A 24906-nucleotide genomic window follows, 5' to 3' on the forward strand; every position below is an offset into this window, starting at 1 on the left:
CAACCATTTACTTTGATAAAATCGTCACCGGTAGAATCCATTGGCGCGAAGATATTAAATTAAATCTTCTCGGAGATAACCGTGTCATAATTTACTGCCGGAAAACGTCAGCATACCCGCAGCGAGCGAAATAATTTTTGCCCATCATATTAATAGACTGTAGTTGCACTCAGTCGCCTAAAGCTCTCAGAAATTCCGGGGTTTAAAAATAAATAAGAGACTGAAGGTTATTCTCAATGATTGCGTTTCGCAGACTTTTGACAGGGTGTACGTACACTCCGTACAGCTTGATTTTAACGAATATATATATATATATATATATATATATATATATATATATATATATATATATATATATATGGCGCTTGTGAACACTCTCAAGCTTCGTATACAGACAACATAAATACCCAAGAAAGTAGCAGGGGGGACAGCGGTCGATGTAGCTCAGTTGGAAGAGCACCGGACGCGTTATTCGGAGGTCGTGGGTTCGGATCCCACCATCGGCACGTTGTTTTTTCTTCTACTTTGTGTCTAATTATCTTTCCCCTAAACATATTACATTACTAATTTCTGTGATTATCCAAGTTAACATTTAAAAAAAAAAAAGACAAAGTACCATCCCCAACGCTTTCCTTGGCCTCGCCGACTGTTGGCTTCTTTCCTTCATGTATTATAACGAGCACCCTCATTTCCCCTTGATTGATCTGCTTGTAGCTTACGGGGGTCTCGGTTCTGGCAGTCTTGAAGCCATAGGTAGCGTAAGAGGGTTCTAGCACAGCTTTCGCCCTCGCTCTTGATCACGTTCTACGTGACGCTGGCGATAACAAAGGACGTCCTACGTCCGCCGCTATGGCTGAGGGTGGCGCTTGTGAACACTCTCAAGCTTCGTATACAGACAACATAAATACCCAAGAAAGTAGCAGGGGGGACAGCGGTCGATGTAGCTCAGTTGGAAGAGCACCGGACGCGTTATTCGGAGGTCGTGGGTTCGGATCCCACCATCGGCACGTTGTTTTTTCTTCTACTTTGTGTCTAATTATCTTTCCCCTAAACAGATAACATTACTAATTTCTGTGATTATCCAAGTTAACATTAAAAAAAAATAAAAAAAAAAAGACAAAGTACCATCCCCAACGCTTTCCTTGGCCTCGCCGACTGTTGGCTTCTTTCCTTCATGTATTATAACGAGCACCCTCATTTTCCCTTGATTGATCTGTATATATATATATATATATATATATATATATATATATATATATATATATATATATATATATATATATATATATATATATTGCTGAATTTGGGTCAGTTCGCATCGTCCCATCCGAACAGGAGGTTGCAAATGTATTGCCCGGGGGAAGAGCTGGTGTTACATTAGAAAGTGTGCGCCTGCGTAGTGTTTCGACTCGCGAGTGTAACGCAAAAAGAAAGGAACCGGCGTTATTGGTTGAAAAAGCGCCAGATATTTCTCGGGCTTTTTGGCAATCCGGTTAAATATTCACCGCGGGAAGGGGAGAGGAGTGCCCTCGTATAAGCCGCAACCACATCTGTTTTTGCGCGTCCCGAGGCCGGGCGACCCTTGTGACTTGTTCTTCTCTTCGGGGGGAGAGCAGCAGGAATGACCGTTTCTCTTATTAAAGGCGTCAATATACATTACGAACCCGAGCCTCTCAGAAGAAAAAGAAAATACTTCAAAAATACTTGGGTCTCGCGACTGTGTGCGCGCGAAATGGAGAGGGCTTTATTCAGGCTGCGCATTTTTCTCGAGGCCGCGGGCCTAATCGATATATTCCCCGCTTTGTCCTCGTGCGTGTGTGGCCTACTTAATTATTTCTGCGTATCGCGTAAAAATGAGCGCGTGCGTGTTCATATTATGTATAATGAAGTAACTTCTGCGCGATGCAGGCATTAGCTACGGTGTTATCCTTGCAGCTGTCGTGACAAATAGGGTAGATCGGGTACTCGATCGTTTGTATAACGCGTTTCTTCTTTTTTTTTTTCTTTTGTCACCAGTGAATATGTTACGAGCTCCGCAGTGCGTCATAAATTGTCGTAGTCCGTCACCGTCTTCGTGAATGAGTAATTTACCACGTACGAAGGGCGAGATCGACTTAGTAAAGAGAGCGATAGAGAGAGAGAGAGCAGCTCGCGGACATGTCGACGCGAAATCTCAAACTCAGTAGGTACTGCCGCCTTCATTGTTACCTGTAAACGGTTATAAAAAGGTCTCGTTTTTTTTTTCTTTAATTATTACGTTGAACCGCCCGATAGAGATCTGGGATGAATTGGTTTCATTGACTTGGCACGGTTCTTTCGTGAGTTTGTTTGGTTTTTTTTTTTCAAAGATGAAAATGAATGAGAGCGATGGCACGTTCAATGCTTTGAAATCATGAGTCCGTGTTGCAAACCACCGCACCTTCTTTTTAAGGCGAAAGCCTTAAAATGGCTAATGCAGTTGTGGACACTGTGTGTCCCGCTTTTGCAGCGTTTTGATTGGCCGAGGCGGGATGCGTCCCTGCCATCTGCAAAGCCACACTTGAACGCACGCCTAGGAACGCCGCGCGACAGGAGCGATGGTGTACCGTTCAAACTCACACTTGCCGGAGAATTTGGGATAGATACTTCGCCTTTCCTTTCCTGTTAAACAATTATAATTATATGTAGCACTGCAACGAATGCCGACAAAAAGCTAACGATGGGTGGCAAATTATAGGATAGGAAGGGTAGGCTTTCGCCATTCTCCTCTTAAGAGGCATCTAAGAGACCATCTAATATTTTTTTTCCCTGGTTTTCTTTTCAGCCAAGCGTATAGCTGCGTCTTGCATCGCGTGTGTCCTGCGCGGGTGCGTCCGATAGCGCGCTCGCTCGCCTGTATTCTGGGAGCAGCCTAGGGGAATATCAGCCTACATTGGTCGTATAAGGGCTTTTTGACTGTTGGGTTGGACGATCTCGGCTGTACATATACTTTATTCGTTTTTTTTTTTTGCTCATTATAACGAATATTAGACAGGGCTGTTTGCCGTGAGATGACTTCGCGATTGCGCAGTCAACTGATATCGTACGAAAACCCCAGCGCTTGAGTAGGTGCCTAGCGTTGTCACCTGGGCCTGTTTAGTTTTCAATGCTGATTGGGACTACTGTCCAAGAATTAGCGGGAAATTTCGGTGGCGCTGAGAACATGAATTACAGCTCAAATTGCTAGAGCTCAAGTATTAGAGACATTTAGTTTAGCGCTACCGCTTACCGCTACCGTCTACCGCTACCGCGCGAGCATCAGTACGCATGCGCAGATCACTCCGAGGGCGACAGATGGCGCCACGTTCCTGTCAAATTCCCGCAGGCTCCGCACGCAGTTACCAATCAGCGTGTGCTCTGCTGACGGCGTGCCGTAGCGGTAGATGGCCGCAGTAAGCGGCAGCGGTAAACTAAATGTCTATTAGAGAGATTTAGCTTACCGCGATCTGCGATCCGCCACCGTTACCCTCTACCGTGCACAAGCTGATTGGTCCCGACGCGGCAGGTCTATGTGGCGATATCAAGTATGTGGCGCCATCTATCGGTGTCAAGGGGATCTGGGCATGCGCAGTGGAACGCGCGGTGGCGGATCACGGTAAGCTAAATCTCTCTATTATCTCACGTTATAATTGGAGTTCCGCAAGTTTTTAGCGTGTTCTTCGGCGGATTCGTCTATTTTGATATATGCTGTGTTGTACCATAGCATGCTCTGCCATACTGTACCATATACCGTACTACACCGTACTCTGTCATTCACCGCGTTGTTCACGTCTCATCGTGGCGTATATAGAGCTCATCGTGTGCTTGTGATAACAGGAAGTAGCAGAGCTCTTTCTCACCTATCGCTTCGTTTGTGCACACGCAGTGAAGGAGAAGGTGGAGACGCTGAGCGAGCAGCTGGGCGCCTGCTCCCTGCTGCCGGCCAGCGGTCCCCACGAGCTGTCGGCCGCCGTCGCCGACGCACATGTGGCCGGGGAGCCCGCCGCCGCTTCGGCCAAGGCCACGGCCAAGGCCAAGAGGGAGTCCATGACCGGTGAGAAAGTGCGCCGTGTTCTCCTCGCTTTTCTGTCGCTGCCCTGTCTGGCCATTGTCAGTATTAATGCGAAAACATTTCTTGGCTCTTGGGTGGCACGGATATGATGTGTGGCCACAAGATATGTACACGAGATAACAACAAACGGTTTACAGGCAAATAACAGAGGTTCATTAATGATAATGAAATAAGTCATAGCAGCGTTGTGTACAGACTACTAGTTAGTCGGGATAGTCATGGTGATAAAATACAATAGATACGACTGATAATGCTTCCAGTAGGCATTTAGGTCACCGTTAATGGTAAACAAACGATGTCAAAGGTTGGATAGATAGTGATATTCCGCACCTAAGGAGACTTAAGTGCGCCCCTGTATTTTTGTTTTAGTTTCACTTACTGAACATATGAAGAAGCGAATTAGGTCATTACAGGGAACCCCGGCAGAACATCCCCCGAGTACTTTCTCCAAAGCCGGCCGGCTCGTGTTTGTATCATGTGGAAGACCGCAGCGGTAGCGGTATGCGCGATAACGGTGCACTAAACGTCTCCATTGGAAATTTCTAGAATAGCGCCGTGCCTGTCGCTGTGTGAATTGTCGAGATCTACATTTGCACTTGCGGAGTAGTGAGCGTCGCCCACGCCCGGTGTGACACTATACGCCTGCCACCGCGCAAGGGCAGTTTAATTCCCCACTCAAGCGGCTATAGCGCTATGTTAAAACAGTCACTCGAGTGCATCTTCCTCCTCTTCAGCCATGCCTCTCTTTATCTTTGTGGGATTACTTGATACAGCTTACGTTTGGTTGCATTGTAGACCACAGAAGAAAAAAAAAAGCAAAAACTAAAGAGGAGTTGCTCATTGTGTCGGTTCATTTAGGCCGCCTCGATTGACGCAGTACTGGAAAGATTCGGAGAGTCCGTAGACGCCTGACAACAACTTCATTGGTCGAATATTTAGGGGACTCTCCCAAGGTGGAGTAGATTTGTAATTAGGGAGTAATTACTCATTGCCATCCACCCAAGCGCAGCCATACGGCTACAAAAGAAAACTATACAGCTTTCTCCGAAACTTTGTAGCTAAAGAAAAATTTGTCCTGGTTCAGGGATTGAACCCGGGAAAGTCGCTCGTATACCAACTGAGCTTACCAGTATGTGGATGTCAGTGAGAAATTACTCCCTTGTAGCAGCTTCTTTGTGATACAATTAACGTTCCCATGCGGGCGTGCAGGAAACCGCGCTCTTACAAAAGGGCTTCGCCCTACTTCAGCGCCTCTTAGAAGCATAGAAAGTGTAAGTGGGCCCTCCTTCGTTGCCTTCTTGTTTTACACTGGCCACCGCCTCATGCCTTCGGGTCATTGTTGCCGGCGCGGAAACCTTTGTGGACGCCAGTGGGCGGGTTGGTCCCGAAGTGGGGCATGGCTGACTGATACTCCTCGACTCGCTACGTTGATCACTGTTCGGGTGTGGGGCCGCTCGATTGCTACGTTAAAAGAAAGAGCGCTAAGGTGGAGAAGGGGAGGGGGGTCTTTTCTGCGACTGTTTCGTATTCTTTCTCAGAAAGCTGCTGGAGCGAGACGGAGCTATCCCATTGCTGTTTCATATAGTACCTATATAGACGGATCTGTCATCGTTAGACGAGTGCATTCAACCAGCGCTGAGCTAGCCGTTGGCACAGTAGTTTTTCTTTGCACATTTTTTTTTTCTCGCGTATATCATCTCACGCTAACTAGACGCACTCGTGCGCGTCGGACAGCGCACTTGTGTTGTTTGCTCACATAACGTGAGTGGGATTCAGTCTGTCCCAGGTGCAAAGGATGTTCCGATGCCCTTCGGTGACTGCCGAAACGCGTCTGTGGCTAAATGTCTGTTTTGAGCGAAAAATGTAATCGTGTTGATAGAGTCGAGATCGAGCATGACACGCGCTTCGCTAAAAATCGGCCGGTAATACCAGGGATCACAACTGGCTTAGCTGCACATCATAGGATTTGTGAGTACCCGTGATGAGCGGTCTTTGCCAGGGCTGTGTTTCTCCACGCACATTAAACCTAAACGGCCGTAGTACAGGCGGCGATATGCGCGGGCCTGCCGTTTGTCACGCGAGGTGTCACAGCGAGATCAGTGGGGCGATGAGGCGGGAAACAGCGGAGTTAAAAATTCGTTGTCTATAACACTTCAAATGGTGAGGATTGAGCCAAACGCCGCGGAGCCGCTCGCATTTTCTGTGCTATTTATACACCCCCTCTGCATTTGAGCGATTGGCTCGTGCGCAGGGTTAGTCGGTATGCTGTATGCCGTGTAACGCGACCTTTAGGGCATGCGAATTGTCGTTACCCGGGTCAGTTTTACGGCCGCACCTGCGCCTATAGTTGCGCAATCGGCCCCATTCCGTTCAGGCCTCGGCTCGGCCTCTGCACGGGGCCCTTGGGCTAAACTTGGTCACTCAATTTCGGCTCCCCCTTTGCCCGCAGACACGGCGCGAGAGGGAGAGGAAGCGGCCCATTGTTTAGCCGATACGGGGAAAGGAGGGCGACAGGAGGTACGAGAAACTCCGATGTAGGTGCTGCGTGTTCTTCGCACGGAGTGTCGGGTTCACCTGCTGGGCGGGCTGCGTGGCGCAACGACTACTCCGCTCCGGCCGAGTCTCGTTGCGTAATGGCGGGGCCGCTCGAGGCGATGTGGCCGAGTGGCTTCGATCGGCGGCGCGTGGGCCTTATTAACCCTATCAGATAATATACGGACAAGCGAGGCCTCCTCCTTCGGCAGCGGTGTCGCGGCGGCGCGCGATTCATCTCCTCCTCTTCTTTCTCATTCGGCTCTGCGTACTTACTTTTCGCCGCCCCCTCTCTCGGTTCCGTACGCCACCATTGAAACCTCGTTGTGCGTCACCGCTGTCATCGTTGAGTCGTTAGTAGTAGCAGAAGCACTAGTAGTAGTATGTGTTGCTGCAGTAAACTCGGTGGTCGCTCTTTCGAACGAGGAGCGAAGGGTGCTATACATGTCCGCTGTCCAGTGATGGTGCGCAATCAGTGGTGGCATGGTCTAGATCGAAGTCTGGAAGTTATCGAACACGCAGAACTCTTCACTACTTCATTGGGTATATAAGGTAGGGATTTGCGGAGCGCGCATCATTTGGAAAGTGGCATCACGATTTCCGCGTGCCTGTTCGCTGTCTTGCGTCGGTGCATGTGGCTTATCGTATATATATATATATATATATATATATATATATATATATATATATATATATATATATATATATATATATATATAGAGAGAGAGAGAGAGAGAGAGAGAGAGAGAGAGAGAGCCTAGCTTAAAGTAGTGCCAAAAGGCGAACTAGAGTGATGCGAAGAGTAACGGATGTAGTCCAAAGGAACAGAGAGGCGTATGCCAAGAACAGGGCAGCCTATCCTGTGGGACGGCAGGGGGTCGGACAGGTAAAGATATTAGGGACCTAGCATACGGTGCCCGCTGCCGGCACAACGCAGAACAGGGCTAATTGTAGATTAGTGGGAGAGATGATTTTGTCCAGGAGTGCAAGCAACTTGGATGTAAGGGTACGACGATAGCAATGCTACTAAAGCGGGCAGCGTGGGGTTATATGCGGGAAATGTTACTAGGCGGTGCAGCTGCAGTTTTCCGCTTTCAGTACCATTGCGGCACCAAATGGCTGTGCTCAGAAAGACGAATGCTTGAGCAACAGAGAGAGAGAGACCATATGGTTTGTGAATCCTCAAAACCATTGAACCCATTTCATTGACGACCTTTAGTTATTCGGTCTGGATCCCATTATACAACGCTGCTGTTTGTTTGCCCAACAACAGGGACGGTTAAAAGTACTAAGCGGATTTGTTAGAGCCCCCCTTCTCCTTTTTTAGCTGTCGGCCAGAGAGGAAAGAACGAGCGAGCACAGTGGAAACATTTCGCGAGCCCTGCGACGGAAGGAAACTCTTTCTTCTCGCCGTCGGCGATCGTTGAGGGCAAGTCGTCCGGTCCGACCGATTGGGAACAAATAAACGACCGGGATCCCGCCGGACAAGGCAATTACTGCTCGCCTCTTTTCTCTCGTCGATGTATCCAGTGCACGGAGTGGTCTGTCATTCTTTCTTCGCCGCCGCCTGGCGCAGGTTTATTTATTCTTCGGCGGCCATTGAAAGGCCGCGGTGGTGGAGGGCTGCTCTTCCGGAGATAAACAAAGTGAGCGGCTATTGGTATGGCACGACTGTCGGCACCCGTTTTGAGCGCGCTTTCATCCTTCGTAAAGGGTAAAGGCCCGCTTCACGGCGAGGGGCTGGGAGAGGGATGGGAATGCGGGGAGAGAGAGAGAGAGAGAGGTCAGCGGCTGTCTCAATGTCACGGGATTCTTGAGCCGGTTGCCTGGTGGCCTTTGGCCGTCTTGATGCCAGGGGCTGTCGACCAACGCCCGATAGCACAGAGCTTATTAGCGGGTCTGGGTGGAGCGCAGCTAATTACGCAAGGTGTGCTTTGAAGTTATCGCAGACTTATCTTTGTGGCCCACAGCAGCTCTGAGCCCCATTCTGCTGCCCAGAGAATCGGCTCTGGTCGCGCGCGTATTGGCTTGTTGTGCACTTTTGATAAAATGTTTTGTTTACGCGAGGCTGAGTGGAATAGGTGCACCATGTTGACCTTAGACGCTCGGCCGGTCATTTCGGGTGACCTTTAGACGCCCTCACTGCCTTGGAGGACCGTTGCTCTAGATATATAGTGGTGGTGTCGTATTGCCCTCCCTTCTCTCTTTCTCTCTCTCTTTCTTTTCGGGGGAATCGACAGAACGTTACTGATGCGGGAGCCGCTTCAGAACAACGAAGAACAGACATACTGGCGGAATTGTCTTAGTTGTGGTTATAACCAGAAGGTCGCGTGTGGGGAATTCGGCAACTATTTGATATTGTGCGGCGTCAAATCAAACTTGCACTCTGCCTCTTATGGTGATGGGGCGTGGCGAAGAAAGGCCGCGAGAACGCAGCTTGACGATGGCTTCTCCGGGTATATTTCGACAGGCGGTCGGGGAAGAGCTCCGAAATGTGATCTCGAGCTTCGAGGGCGAAGGGAAAAATAGATGAGAATTGTCTTCAGTTGAATGAATGCACTACAAGCAATGAAGAGCGCATCTCGTAAATTCACGGCAAGAAATCGTGAAAACAAGAATTGCAGGACACTTAAGATCCGCTTTTAAAGATACGGCGCGATAGCGTTGATGGCTGCTTTCTTTTTCTTTTTTTTTTTTTCGATATAGTACGTATCATTTTTGCCACACGTACCTGGGCAGCGGGGTTTGCTTCTCAGCAGAATGTGTGTACAGCGAAGTGTTACGGCTCACTCTGAAGACCAAAAGTTCTCGAATGGCGTGGACAGGGCTCTCCTTATTTTACAGATTTATTAGAGTTTGAAGAGTGCCATAAGTTTCGCTGTATGCACGTCTGCAAAACAAGCCCGATTACTTGGTTGCGTTTGGCAAAGACAGTGTGTGCACGTAAGTGTGCATGGCGCCAATGGTTGATCATATTCGTATGCACGCAGGGCAGAAAGGGTGAATCGATTCCATGCTAAGCAGTTCGCGCTGAAAGGCAATTATACTGACCTAACTTTCAGTGAACAGGTTCAAAAATTCCTACCGGTTGGCTGTTTGAAATAGAAAATTTCTGCAGAGACACACTCTCACCTGCAGCCGACGTCAATGACAAAGTTTTAAATTAACGCAATCTGGCAGTGAATTATGATTGATTGAGTTATTGATAAATCGATATCGATAGAAAACGTTTACTTAATTAGAAGAGTCAGTGGTCTTTAGCTCGATGGCTACCTGGCTCCAAATGACAGTGGACGTTGTGTTTGCACTGAGCTTCCAGCGGCGTGCGTCGGTCTTGTGCGTAGAAAAAGCACTATAATTTAGTCGCGCGACCGGCTTCGGTACGGCTTAGAGAACCTCGTACTGCAAAAACCGGCATTGTCTCGTCCACGGCTACCAACTCGCCGCTGACGTTAACCACCAGGCTGTAACGTTGATTCAAGAATATTAACGAACTAGGTTATTAGTATGCTTTGTAATGTATGACGTCCTCCGTACTTGAGTGTATGTTCCCGAAAGTGTTTTCCACGTTGAAAACCCTAATTTAGAATTCTCTAAAGCGCTCGCTGAAACACCGGGCAATAAGTACACGTGCGACATGAAATGGCACGTGAGATATGCTTTCAGTGCCGAAGCTTTGGCGTGTTTTCTGAGGATAACCTGCTATTAAATTTGTTTTATAGGCACCAGTTCAGTGCGGTACGCGCAGGGAGTCGACGGTCGGCCTTGATAGGCAAGGGTACCGCGTATACTGTGTTTATAAGCAGCCCGTTAAATGAGTTGTCGTCTCAGTTTCGCAAGTAAAACGCACATGTCGGCACCGCCGCTTGCTTAAAAATGCCGGCAACCCGTCCTTTTCTGTGCAGATGTCACGAGTTTCAATCGACCAGCAGGGAATATCTACTATAAATCAAGCTTTCTCGCTATAAATGCGTCTTTTTCTGTCGGATAAACGAGAGCATGGCCGGAAAGACAATTTTTACTGAGAGCGATAATTGTACTGAGTTGTCGTTGAAGTGTCCCATTTCTTTGGAGTTCCAGCTTGACTGCGCGTGTAATGTGCGTTGAAAAAAAAAAAAAAAAAGAAAAAATCACTCGGAGCGTCGTGCCTCACTTGGCTGTGTCGTGTTTGCACGCGTCAACATTCGCGAAGGGCTGCGCTGCGCCTTGCGATGAAGGTGGTATCACACGTGGCTGCCTTTTTAGGTAAATGTGGTTTGGTTAGCCATGGTTCCTTTTTATTTATTTTTATTTTATTTATTTTTTCCACTTTTCTCCGTGGGCGTCTGTTTGGCATGTTTAGCGGAAGCGCATGTAGCTGTGGGCCTAGTATATCACGGTTTCTCGGCTGTCGGTAAGCAATAGATTGGGGCAATACCCTCGTTCTGTAATGGCATGGCCTTCGGAAATCGTAGTGCCGAGCTAATGCTGCTGTTCTGGGGCCTTTATCTTCACTCTTGTGTTGTTCGATCTGCTGTCTTTCTGGTGCTTCTCGTGCAGATTTATCCTCACGACCAATAGTCTCTCTGTAGAGGTGGCATGTACACTATGTTTCGGCGAATACGCGAATGATGTCCACTCGACCAGCTATACGGGCGTCTGTGGGACATGCTCCTCTGGCTATCAGCATTGCGAATACGATTTTTCTTTTTCGGGCGTGCGCCTGGCGACTAACTGGAATTTATCGCTTTGCTGTCCAAAGTATCTCATCGCCTCTTTTTGCATTTTAAATTTACATGGTAGTTGGACGAACCCGGTTTGGGGCTGGACAGAATGAGCAGGTTTTATGGATTAGAGCGCGTTGTTCGCCGTCACCAGGTTTATTGACCGAGGTGCTGCGTCGCCCAGGCCGACGACGTGATGGAGTACGTGCTCTGACGACGTCCCCGTTTTTATTAGCGCTGTTTGTCTCGTTCCCGCTTATTTGCACTGCCATCAGCCCTCACCCCCTCGCCGCCACGCCTTCCCGTTCTCGTCAAAAAAAGGAGCCTGTTTTTTGATAGGCCGCGTCCGATAGAGCCGACAGCGCGGTATGCACCTTACAGCCTTTCGCGCCTACTTGGGCGAGAGTGAGGGATGCGGCGGGGCGTGCAGAACAGAACGCGTTTGGTATGTATAAAGGGGTCGAGAAAGATTCATTTCCCGCATTATTTATTATCTCTTGCCTCACTTCAGCTGCAGCTCTGTTTAAGCGCCTGTACTTCGCAATTGTGTTAAGCTGCCTAACGTCACGCACGCTCGGTCTTCACTCTGGCGCGCGATAGGTCGGGTGAGTGGCGTTGCTGTTGTTGCGACTGTAGGGAGAAGGAAAAGAAAATGCACGGGCCTGCAGTTACTGGCTCTGTAGCTGAGCCACCTCCGCTGCCTCGTGCGGACAGAGGAGCTCGTCGCGCGCCGAGTGTTTTTCGGGGAACCAGCAGAAAGAGTGGACGGGGAAGGAGGGTTATTCCAGCATTGTTTACCGCGACCGGTCGATATAAACGCGCGCTGCGAATGACCTGGCCGTGACCTGCTGCTGTGTGGGAGGCTGCCGTTCTTTCCCAGTGGTGCAGTTTGCTCGGAAAGGTGATATGGGCCTCCGAGCGAGATTTGCGGCCGCTGGTTTTCTCCAATTATTAAGGATTGCTGTGCGTGCCTGTGACAGGATGCTTTGCAGAAAGCAGGGGGATATAATTGCAGGCAATTGCAAGACCCGTGTTAATATGGGCTGCGTGCGCGATAAGCTGACTGTAGTTCAATACGGACCCCTTTCGTGAGTGCTAAATCAGCTTCACCTTGAGGCTGTACGCCTCACTAATGGAAAAACAGTAAATTTATTATGAAAGAAAAAAAAAAATACTATATACACATAGCTGTGCTTTTGTTTTCATGAAACAAAATGCGTCAGCCTCGTCTCGGTCACACCACCGCGTGTACATGTTAAGCGGTAATATTACATTAACACGTGTGTGTTCAGCACTTCGCCGTTCTTTGATGGCGCTAACTTCATGATTAGGATTAAAGCCTACCTAACGGATATGTCGAAACGAGTCCATTAACAGTCTTTCACGGCGCTACTAAGTTTCGGTGTGTTGGTAGCAGGGGAGGTGAACAGAAGGGTAGCAAAAAAAATAATAATAATAATTTCTCCTTTTTTTTTTTTCTGCATTGCTTAGACTGTGCGACAGCAGATTTGTGCATTTTTGAAGGGTGGAGATTGGCCTTGCCTCAGTGATGGCATGCATAGCGTTAGAACTCGCTCTAGTGGGCCCTTTTGTATACCTTTTAGAGATAAGTCGATAAAAAAAATGAAATTGTTATTTCTCTGCTTCTTTTTTGTAGTGCGAAGTCTCTTCTAGCCTAGCACGTTGCCGATTTCCGGATTCCGTCTGCCTAATGGAGTGCTGTTATGGCAACGATCAAGCCTAGCTTTGCTATACTTGGTTTTACCATGACTTGCTATAAGCAACCATGACTGATAGGCTCAAAGTCGAGGCTAATTGGGATTAGTTAACTCCAATTTCATAATTGCCCTATAATTTCAAGGGTGGTAGTCACTGTAGTTTTCTCATATGCAATCCTTTTTTTGTAAATATTTTTTGCTATGAAATTTGTTATTGTGGTCTGTTGATTTGAATATCTAATGAATACTGCATGTATTAATACCTTTTATATATCGTATGTAAGTGTTGCATAATGTGTTTTTTTAATATTTTATATACACTAGAGGTGTGTGCTGTTGTCTGCTGTTGTCTGTTTTGGGAGCCAAGGCCCAGTCAGGCTTGTCACCTTTGCCTTGGCTTCCCCTTTCTTGTAAAAAGAAAGAAATAAACTCCAACTCCAACTCTAATTAAACCTGTGTTCAGCACAGGTTAGGGAATGGAGTCTGAATAACATTGTCATAATTTTGACTTCCTTGAGCCTAATTGAGCGTGTGCTAGGCAGTTTATAAGCGTAATAGACCGATAGGTGAGCATGGAATTCTTTAAGGTGAAAATAAAATATTATGTTGCTGCCTAACACACATGGGCCACAATTAAACTTTCTAAGGCTAACTACTCTAAATAAGCCTAACCACGGGCTGACTTGAGCAGTGGTGGCTCGCACTTTGTACGGCCGGTGCAATGGGGGTGTTTTCTGTCTGCTGCCGGTGCGCGATCGTACGTGGCACTGCCGCCCTGCTCCTCCTCTGCAGGCGGAACGAGCGTGCGTCAAGCTAAGGAGGTCAAGCCTGTGGCCGCAGTCCTGCACATCGTTGTATGCCGTACCCAGTTGTTATCCTGTGTGTGAGGACGGTAATTAACGCGTCTGCTGCCGTTAGGCCAAGTTCTCACCTCAGAACAAGAAGACATGTTGCGATGAACGCGCCGCGCCGCTGGAGGTACACCAGAAACTCGACAAAAGTAGATATTTCACACTCACATTAATGGAACCCACAGTTGGTCATTGACTACCCTGACTCTGCAACAGGCATGGGGAAGCCGCCCTCAGAAAAAGGGACACGTGCAGTCAGAAACATGTTCAAATATGAAATGATGCCGCTGCTACTGCACATTTGATACTCCATGCAGGCAAAACTGTTACTTCCCCAGGGTCGATTACTGATTGAAACTGGCTGGGAGAATGCGATGCACCACATCGAACAATGAACGCTATGAAAGCAGCAGACAATGCACCATTCCGTTTCCAGTGGTGAACAGACCTGCTAGACCACTAATGCATTGCTTGTATTGCAGGCCCTATATGCATCTGCAGCCTTATTGTTACATTTCGATGATTAAAGGGTGTGTTTTTTGTTTTTTCTTTTAATATGAAGGAAGCAGGGGGGGCTGATAACCTTATGCTCAGTGCACTGCTAATTGGCTGTTTGTGTTTGTGATGCAAAAAAGGTATGACTGAGAATTGGGTTTTAAAATAGGGTTTTAACACAAGTTGTGCACTTTAGGAAATAATGAAATCGTGTTCTGTTTTCCGATGTTGTCTGAATAACTTCGACATAAATATATGGAATGAGTAAATTTGGGATGTCGCTGACTCTGTGAACTTAAATATTTTCAGGGCAAAGGGAATTCATGTTTAGGTTGATCACTGGCAGTTCATATTAGTCATATCATATCAAAAACATATACATGTCATTTTTCAGCTGTGCCAGAAGAATTGACTTGCGTCTATTGGTGTGGCATTCATCACAAATATTATGAGCCAGCACACCCTTTGACAAAGTCTGCGCATACAATGTGACTAGAGAGGAAGGCAAAGCGTGCGCCCATTGAGTCTGCATTTTCTTATGCTCACATTCCCTTAAGCTCGTTAAATTTAAGAGCTTGTTCATTCCAACGGGAACCAGCCCTCACGTCCAGATTACATGCTGCAAGGGATCATAATGCAAAGTAAATCGGAGTAGTGTGTCTCCAATATATGTTATATATCCGGCATAGTTTGGTACCAAGAATCTCACAAACGTGAACTTGAAGATGAGAAAGCACGTGCTTACTGGCCATTGCCACAAAAGCGAGCATCTAGGGAGGGGTAGGTCCATCACACTGCTAATGGCGGCTGAGTGTGGCGTGTAACTTGCTTACAAGGGCTTCCATTGTATCTGCGGCCAGTGCAGGCCATACGAAAGCGTGCACTACTGCCACTCAAGACCAGCCATGGCCTAATTAAGCCTATTTGGTGCAAAAGAATGTCTAGCTTTCACATGTCAAACTTGCATTTAGCTAGGGCTACACCACTCTCTTTCACTTCTTTTTCTCCATTTGGCACGATTGTACGGACGCAAAATGCAGAGTAACCGGCCTCTATTTTTCAGAGATTTTATTGCCTTTTGAAATGTAGCTATCAATAGGCAAGCCATTTCACATTTGACATGGGCCTGGAAATTCCAAGAGCTGTCATGACAGTGTTACTTTGTTTTTGTTGCAGCGAGCCAGCTGTCACAGAAAATAAAGAGCACATACAAGTTGAAGGCTTCCACCAGTCGCATTGTCTCAAGCTTCAAGACTTCCACACTGAGCTGCCAACTGGCTGTGAGCTACTTTGGCCACCGTGATGGAGTTTGGGAAGTCAGCACCTCACGTTCAGGACTCCTAGTTATTGCTACAGCATCGGCAGGTCAGTGACACGGTCTGCATTCTGGACCTGCTTGGTGCCCAGGTCATTGCTTTTGCATTTATGAAAAGGATGTGCAAGGAGTTATGAAATAGGTCAGCAACAGCACCTATACTTTTTCCCACTAATACCGATAGCATTGCATAAGCCGAAGCTTGTATTGGTTGATCATTGGGCTAAATACATACAAAGCTGCCCACATTTTGGGATAGTGTATGTTTCTCATTTGGCCATCATGGTTTTATTTCCCAATGGGCAGGTACTGGTCAGTTACATAAGGTTTCATGGCAATCACAGTTACAACTTGCTTGCTTACAGAAGAATTTGCTTCTGGGCTAGTTGATTCCCCCTTTTTTTGACATATGAGTGCAGTGCTGACTCAATATTACCATGTCATATTTTGAATTCTAGTTTTCTTATACAAAGCTCATTACTAAATATAAGTGCAGGCTGCCATCACAAGATATTTTCAGTAAAATATTTCTTTAGCATTTGAGCAGGTCTCGGGTCCATGGGTTCATCCTTTGATTTTAATTGTTAATCGTTTGAACAGAATCGACAGCGTCTCTCATTAAATCAAGCAGATTACAAAATTCATCGGCACGCTGTACCGTGTGCAGTCCTTATGCAGATTATACAGTACATAATGTTAAGGAGTTTTAGGGCCTGTGTTCATAACAGAATAATTGTGGGTTAGAGAGAGAAAATGGAAGTTTAAAACTAGCCTTGGGTCCTGCCCTCATGCTTTCTCGTTTGGCACAACAATGCAGATCACACGGCCAGGCTGTGGGACATCCAGACGGGCCAATGCATTGTACAGTATGCAGGGCACGAGGGCTCAGTAAACTCCGTGCGCTTCCATCCCACGCAAGACCTGCTTGTAACTGCCTCCGGAGACCAGAGTGCCCACATCTGGAGAGCTGCCACATCAGCTGCGGCTGCACTGGACTTGGTGGTGAGATCTCCTTTTTGTTTTAATTCAGAAGCGTTCATACAGATGCCATTTTGCCTCACTGTTGACTGGCCCCAGCAGATCATGGAGCCTATGTGTATTGGTGCAGATTATTCAAACAGAGCTTCCATAACGTATCGTTAATCTAACCAGTTTAAACCCTGGATAATTTTAGTGCTGCGAAAGATCTGCGTCACACTATAAAACCCAACCAAGAATGCTATGGGCTTGCGTATGCCAAGCTCAGATGGGAAAAAAAAAATAGCGTTTAAGCGGAGCGAATTCCCACCCAGGGATTTCTCAGGGGAAACGAGTATGAAACTTTGTAGCTATTGCCAGTCGCCCGCGTGCAGACTGCAATGCACTCTTGAACTGTGCATTGCACCTCTTTTCCCCACCAACTTTCATCTATGCGCAAAAGCTTTCACATGTCCTGCCAACAACTTGGGTCATTATTTGTCAGAAAGGACCAAAAGTGAACTCAAATTTTTCTCCTTGAGTGAAAGCAGAACAAATGTCGACAGGTCTGCATCCAGTGACGTCGCATACGCAAGGTTGCTTGTCCGTAGAAATGTTCCTGACTGAGGCCACAGAATGAGAAATTTTAAAATTCATTTGCTCTGTAACAGAATGCCACCACACTGCGAAATCAGGCACAAATGACCATAAAGCGAGAAAGAACATACCGCAAAAATCATTAAAATTCGATGAGAGAGAAAGAGCGCTACAGTTGGCCTCTGGCTGGTTAGCACCTTTATTAGCGAATAAATTGGCAAACTCATTTGAATGGTCTAGTTTTTGTTCTTAAGGCTAGAGCCATTATTGCTCGACACTTGGCTGACACAGGATCAAGGAAAAATTACTGGCACGTCTTTTTTGTTTAGTGTATGGCTTCAGTTAGTTGCCAGCTGTGTTTTATGCTTCCTTTTTTCGTTGTTTTCCAGAAAGGACATTCTTCTGAAGATGAAGTTGACCTTTCCGAGAAAGAAGATGGTCAGTATATGTTTTGAGAATCCTGTACTAACAAAGAATATTATACCTATCACATATTGCTGTTTTGCTGTTAATAAAGAGTAGTAATACTTTAGTACTGATCTTTTGTTACTTTGGTATGTTCTTACTCTGCAGACATTGACTCTGCAAGCAATGTCCTAGTGATGAAGAGCCCGCTGACTGAGTTGACGGGCCACAGCAGTGTTGTGATAGCATCCGACTGGTTGTCGGGTGGGGACCAGGTGATCACTGCTTCCTGGGATCGAACGGCCAATGTCTATGATGTGGAGAAGGGAGAGCTTGTGATTCAGCTTGTCGGTGAGTCTCATGGACACGCCTTCTGATCAACTGGATCTATTTTTTTTTACCCTATGAACACAAACAAAAATGAGACAACGCTAGTTTTGCCCTGTTTGAGATACAACTTTATTTTGGAGCTGAATTTTATGCCTGTGACACTGTGGTGTTGTTCATCGCGTGTGCCAGTTTTTAAAGTGTATGAAACTTATAATGGATGATTGAAGCAAGTAATATATAGGACGTGAATTTTTCAAGCTAGGAAGAATTTAAGGTTAGCAGAAATAAACTACAAATCAAGGAAAAGCCAGAGTAACTATCTCATTACAGGGGCTGTCATCATCACTGAGTGGCAAGATAAAGTGATACAGGTGTATAATTAGGATCTGGTAATGTAATGAGAAAGTATGATAACTGACAGGTGTTAAGGATAACAAGGGGGATTCCAAGATATTGAAGGCAAGCATAGCACAGGATGGAGGAAAGTTGGGTGGGTGAATGGGTTGGGAAGTTTGCAGGGATAAGTTGGCAACAACTGGCAAAGGACTGAGTTAATTGGAGAGGTGTGGAATAGGCCCTGCAGTGGGTGTAGTGCAGCTGCTGATGATCACGATGATGAAAACTTAAGCAGCATTTGAAAAATCTTATAACTCGTATATTTACTTGTAGAATAAAGAAAGGAACACTGTATAGCAAGCAAAATTTACAAGCGCCTTTCAATCCGAAAACATGTCAGTCATGATGAAGCCTGCTGAAGAATGCCTACTATACTTGCTCCTCAAAATTCTTGCGGCTCTTCAGCTAATACTTTTTTTCGTTTGCCAAAATTGCTTTTGACAGTAAGGGTTTGTGTTTAAATTGAGTTGATATTCATTATTCTCTGGAAGTACACAAGGAAGGGTATAGAAGCTAAACGCAGTATTTCCGCCTAGGCCTCTGCAGTCATTGAATTTGCTACTCACAGAAGAAGGCTGTCAGATTTATCAAACACTTGTGTACAAATGCACATGAAAGCATGCGTGTGTGTGTGTGTGCACACACGCACATGTGTACACATATGCACACACACACACATACACACAGCAGTCTATGCTTGCGGTGACAAGCTCATTTCAGAAGATCACAATATACAGCAACAAAAATCGTCATCTGCCCATCAACTCAGCAGAAATAAAAACACCTTAACAAGTTTTCCCTTTGTGCAAAGAAACAGAACTGCATACATGAACTGCACTTGAGACACTACAAATAAATTGATTTAAAACTACTGCCACATTCCATAACTTTGTATTGCCAGCAGCACAATACTATAGGCAACTCCACCTAGAAACTATGGAAATGTTTAGTGGCTTTAATGTAAAGTTATTTGCCCTCTTCTCTAGAGTTTGCAGAACATAAGATATGTCACATGCCAGGAAAAAAGAAAGACTCTTGGCTCTAAGCTATTTGTTATGCATTGGCAAGGTTTTGCTTGTTTACTGAATCTGCTGATATTGAAGTCTAGCCCTTCTTAGCTTTATTAAGAAAAGAGTTTGTTTGATAAAGCTATCGTTTGTCTTCTATGTTTTGCTTGCATATTGTGAACTTAACGAGTTTCTTGTCTCACAGAACTTTATTTTATTTTATGCTCGGCTTTTCTCTTTGTTTTTCCTAATATTTTATGTAAAAAATTGAACACCGATGTATATACCAATGGTCATGCTCACTGAACCTAACCACACTTGATGCCTGTTTTTTAAGCATCTGTGTTTTCATTTCTTTCTGGTTCCCATTTATTGTGCTGAGTAGGCATACATATTGCAGTGCTTTAAGTTGCAAGGGTGCTTGTGTATTGCTATAGTCATAATGTTAAAGTATGTATGGATAAAAGAAAGAATTACTGGATGAGCACATTAACTTATCTATATTTAAAGCTTTTTAGTGTCGAATTAGGTTGCAGACTTGACATGGTAGCAAGTGTATAAAAAGGTATCTCAGCTCATGGCCAAAAGTGAACAGCGACGGCTAATAACTGTTGCATTTCTTCACTGTTAATAAAACTTATACCTAGTTTCCCATGGTATCTTCTACTACTTGAATGTCTTCATGATGGAAAAATGTGATCAACTAAAGCAGTATGCTGCTATAAAATATTGCTCGCGGTTGCAAAACCACCTCTTTTGTGGACATGCTCTTCAAACAAGCTCTAAAAGTATGGAGGGCACTTAAGGGATATATAAATGGGGATAATACAAATTCAGATTTCATGCATTAATATATTTTAGCAAAATTCATTTACCAACTGCCACTTTCTGTAACTTTGTATTATTGCCAGTAACACAATATAGGCAGCTCCAACTTAAAATGAGTCTTCCAGTGCTGCCATAGAAATGTTCAGTGACTGTAAAGGCTTTCTTCTTTTGTGGTTGCTTCTCTTTTGTCGTATTGATTCTCTTCACTTCAGGCATTTCTCTCTTTCTTTGCCTATGCACTGCTCGGGAGCAGGTCATGACCAAGAATTGACCCACACCAGTGCACATCCAACGCAACGCCTGGTGGTGACCTCATCCAAGGACACAACGTTCCGCCTTTGGGACTTCAGGGAGCCCATACACTCAGTCAGCGTATTCCAGGGACACACAGAGTAAGCAGCATTTTGGTCTGAAGTGTTCTTGATTTTGATCTTGATATGCTCTGAGAAGCGAGAAGCATCCATCATCTCTGCCCGGTTCTCAGTGATCTGCCTCCAATTTCGCATCAGAATGTGCCAACACTGCGTCAGGTTTGAGCCAGCATTGATGCTTCCCCAGCTGTAAACATTGTCAAGTTGTGCCAGTGGACTTGCTACCACTAATGTCCCCAATTACATATTAGCTTATCTTTGCCCGAAGTGTAACAAAGAATAGGAAACTCTAGCTAGTTTCGGTTTTCACAACCTCACCACACCTGGTGGCCGGAAGGAAACTGATGTTTAAAAAGAAGCGACTGCTTTCGCAGGCGTGCGGCATAAGCTGCAGCAGACACTTTCAGTGGAGGCAAAAAATATTAGCCGCACTTGTGCTGTGCAATGTAGGTGCACATTAAATAACCCCAAGTGGTTGAAATTTCTGCAGCCCTCCACTACGCCATTTCTCATAGCCTGAGTCACTTTGGGACGTTAAACCCCACAAACTAACCAAAGATAAGCTGCAGCTGTGGCAGAGTTGTCTAAGACGCCAGCATCCGTACATACTCCTTTTTCGCCGGTGGTGTTTCAAATTGTGCTTGGTGTTGTTGCCAGGACAACAATACTACGCTTCAGTAGGCTTTGATCCGGCTGCTACGAAAGAAATTGGCGCTAGTGTCTCAAATGAGGGACAGTGGCTTCTATGGAAGTTTTCTACCCCTGGCCTAACCCTGAAGCTCTAGCCTCAAACCGCAAGGGAAATGAAGCATGACATGCTAGCACACATACTTCACATTTGGCCACTTTAACTAAATCAGCTGCAATTTTTTCAAATTACTTTTCCCTCTTTCCAGGCTTTTCAAGTAGTAGATGTGAATTCAGCATCTCCTTGTTAGCAGATGATGTAGATGGAAAAACATTATGCAGCAGTTGCTTTGTCATTTTAGTAAGTGCACCGTGTAATGTACTTAGAACCTAGCATAGTTGGCAGCACAATTATATAGAATGTGGATGCATAAGGGAAATTTTGTTTCCATGAAGTTACCAAGCCGAATACCTGGATTTTATGGGCTTGTATGCTCTAACCACTAGTATCAGTACCAGGCAACTAGATCACAAGGCAGTGCTAAAAAAAAAAAAGATAAAAATGATACACGACCGCTGTTAAGCCGATAAGAGTCAGCTTAAGGGCGGAAATGGTGAAAACCACTTTACAGGACTGTTTTCATTAACTGTGTTGTTCTCATTACTATTGTTACCATCATCAGCATCATAGCTAAATGCACTATCATTGTCATCATTTTTATGCTAGACAAGGGGAATTATGATCTAGTATTACTATGATGGATAATTTCTGCACACACTTTCTACACAAAAAATCTGATGATGCCACTCATAAGCCAAGAAATGTTTTCGCCTTAAAAAAAAAAAAAGAATCTCTTTCCTTAGCAGCTGCATCTTAAACTTATGCTACCGACTGTACACTTAGAGTTTCGTCAGTTTTTTTATAGTGGTTGTTTATGAGCGATTTTGTCCAGCTGCCCATGCTTTCAGAGATGAGCATTTGCCTTCTGCAGCTGTAATTGTGCACGGCACGATACAAACTCATAATATCTCTTCAACTGGTGATATCTAGGTCACGATAGGCCAAGATATTGGCCACATTACTCTCAGCCGTACCTACATCTTCAGCAGTTGTTTGTTTTTAATAACGCAATGCTCACAATGCTTTTGAAGAACATTCTTAAAACCTTACCGGGGACTGTTATGTCTGTTTCTTCATGTGCAGGGCTGTGACTTCTGCTGCTTTTACACCTGGAGACAAAGTTGTATCGGGAAGTGATGATCGCACAGTTAAGATCTGGGACCTGAAGAACATGAGGTCACCTCTTACGACAATCAGGCTTGACTCGCCTGTTAACAGGTAGCCGTTTTTACCTGTGTGCTCAAAAAAATCAAAATATGCATGCTGTGGTAGAATATTTGCTCTCCATCTTTATTACACTCTTCACATGACTTTCTATTAGTTGCTTGTTTTTATATAAAGTGAAACCTTGTTAATTTGCACTTCATGGGACCATGGAAAAATCATCTACAAAGAGGCAGTAAACCCTAATTGAAAACTGCTTAAATATTTCTGCTGACCAGACACAAAATGATGCCCAAGCTGCTACGTGAAAGAAGGTTAATTCAGAAGCTTTTATTCACATAGGGCCACAAATTTCTGTTGTGCATGCTGCTGAGGGGGCCTATTTGCCATAAGTGCAGTCTCTTAAACAATGTTCCAACTGCTCTATTAGGCCCCATGTTTAGGCTTGGGTGAACAGATGAAGCATGCTTATTGTGCATGCAGTTTCTTGGCTGTCTTCAGCTTCTTTGTCAGCATCGCTTGCATTGAATGGTGTTGTGACATAGTGACAATGTCACTGTGAGATCAGCCTGAAGTCTCAGCTCAATTCTCTGTATCTGTGAACGTGCAAAAGACAACTGTTTCTCCAGCACCTTCCTGCTGTGAAACGTTTGCAAAGAGCCCCTCACAGGCATTGGCAGTGACAGTCTACACCAAAAGCTTCACGCCGACGCAAGACATGTTGAGGTGTAATGTCGCTCGGGAAGCACCAATCGACAGTGGCAGTAATGCAACAACACAATGAGATGGCACTAAAGGTGCCATGATGCTGGTCAGCTGTCGGTGCAGGAATGACAGCTAGGAAAACAACAGTTTATACTAGAAGCCGCTGTGCTGTGGAGAAGTCGGATCGTGTGACAAGAAGTGATAGCTATGGAAATAGTCAGATCCACATGGCTTGGCCCATGACTGCTCAGCCAGCGACGCCTGCGAATAGGATGGTGGCAGGGGCACGCTGGCACCTCTAGTGATGGGAGGACACGATGCCATCTCTCCATGCATGTCTCAATGGCTGCGAGGTTGCTTGTTGTGTCCTGTGCCATATCCTCGTCAACATTTCACCACAATCTACACGCTAGGGACACTGATGAGGCGCCTTGGTAAACCACAGCATAGTTCATGATTGCTTTATTAGAGACCCCTTCAGCCTCATGCACATCGACAGATATGCGCTAGCTGAAGCTGAGCCATTCATGTTAAAGCAATACATCTTCAGCAGGCACCAAATGCAGGAGGTTTGACAGGAGTGGAGGCTATAGTTTTGTGTGACTAGGTCTTGAGCAGAACTGCTGCTTAAAGGGCCTTGGGAATGGTGTTTAAGTTGGCTAATTTGCAGTCATTTTTTTAAATTTGAACATTTAACACTTTGCGGCGATCCGCAGAGCCAGGCTTTTGCCCTAATCGTCGCATATGACTTCATGTAGTGCATGTGTCATAAGTAGTGGAGAGCCATCATTGGTTTGCCACCACTGTCATCCAAAAGAGTCCAGTGAGCCTCATAGATGTGTTGCTTCCACACACCATCAGGATTCAGTGCCATGTTTAAGTAGCATGCTCTTCTAAAACTAGAAGCCCACCTTGTCAGACGTCCGTAAAAATTTCTGCTTGAGCTAATGATCAGTGACACAATAAAAGCTTAAAAGCTCGTAAACTGACGAGAGATGTGGCAGACACTTTGGTTGGCAAACACCGGAATGCGAGTGAGTGCCCCACTGTGGCAACCGAAAGCACATGGGTGACATATTTGTAGGCAGGGCGACAACCCAACTTGTAATATTTATTCTTTTATGGCTCCCTCTTGCATAAAAGTTTAGAGGGAAAAGGCAGAGGGTCATTTTTAATCATCAGTACCTCTGGTGCTACACTAGCTAGATAAAGAATATTTACAGGAGAATAGTGAGTGGTTCAGTATCTATCAGTACTGTTTTTCTTACCCTCCTTGATGACCATTTCTGAGGTCCTTAAATTAAAGTTCACCTGGAGTGGAAAAACTGTCAAAGGTGACAGTTGAGGCCTGCCTTGTATTTAGGGAGCCTTAGTTTTTCTCAACTGCACATTTGTATTCTCACAGATCACTGTCCAGGGTGCAAAGATCTCTACTTCAAGTGCAAATGGGAACCTTACATACACTGCGCCAGTGCATGATTGCTCTAGGAACTGACCCCCATCATGTTAATGGCGTGAGGAGCTACCCTCCTCCTTTCATGCTTTGTGGCGCTGCCCAAGAATGAAAATATTAATTGCCAAAATCAGGAACAGGAAGTCTTTCCGGATGTTCATCAGATACTGTGCGTCTGACCCTAGCTGCAACTTAGCAGACCAGATCGTTTAAGCCAAGCACATAAAGTGAGTATTACAACTATACTGGTGAGGACTACGAA

The 24906-nt window shown here is 45.6% G+C and overlaps 1 protein-coding gene across 2 annotated transcripts in view; it reads left to right on the forward strand.

Moving 5' to 3' along the window:
• Wdr37 (WD repeat domain 37) overlaps window positions 1–24906 on the forward strand; it is a 151381-nt gene that overhangs the window by 119649 nt on the left and 6826 nt on the right. For both annotated transcript variants that reach the window (XM_084606025.1, XM_084606026.1), the window contains 7 exons: window positions 3884–4051; window positions 15545–15733; window positions 16501–16685; window positions 17627–17675; window positions 17811–17993; window positions 20457–20595; window positions 22406–22540. In XM_084606025.1, coding sequence (XP_084462151.1) covers window positions 3884–4051; window positions 15545–15733; window positions 16501–16685; window positions 17627–17675; window positions 17811–17993; window positions 20457–20595; window positions 22406–22540 — 1048 coding nt within the window. The remainder of the gene's footprint in view (window positions 1–3883; window positions 4052–15544; window positions 15734–16500; window positions 16686–17626; window positions 17676–17810; window positions 17994–20456; window positions 20596–22405; window positions 22541–24906) is intronic.

Source organism: Amblyomma maculatum, chromosome 6 (genome assembly GCF_055883805.1).
Source record: "Amblyomma maculatum isolate TAMU_Amacu chromosome 6, ASM5588380v1, whole genome shotgun sequence".
Taxonomy (NCBI): domain Eukaryota; kingdom Metazoa; phylum Arthropoda; class Arachnida; order Ixodida; family Ixodidae; genus Amblyomma; species Amblyomma maculatum.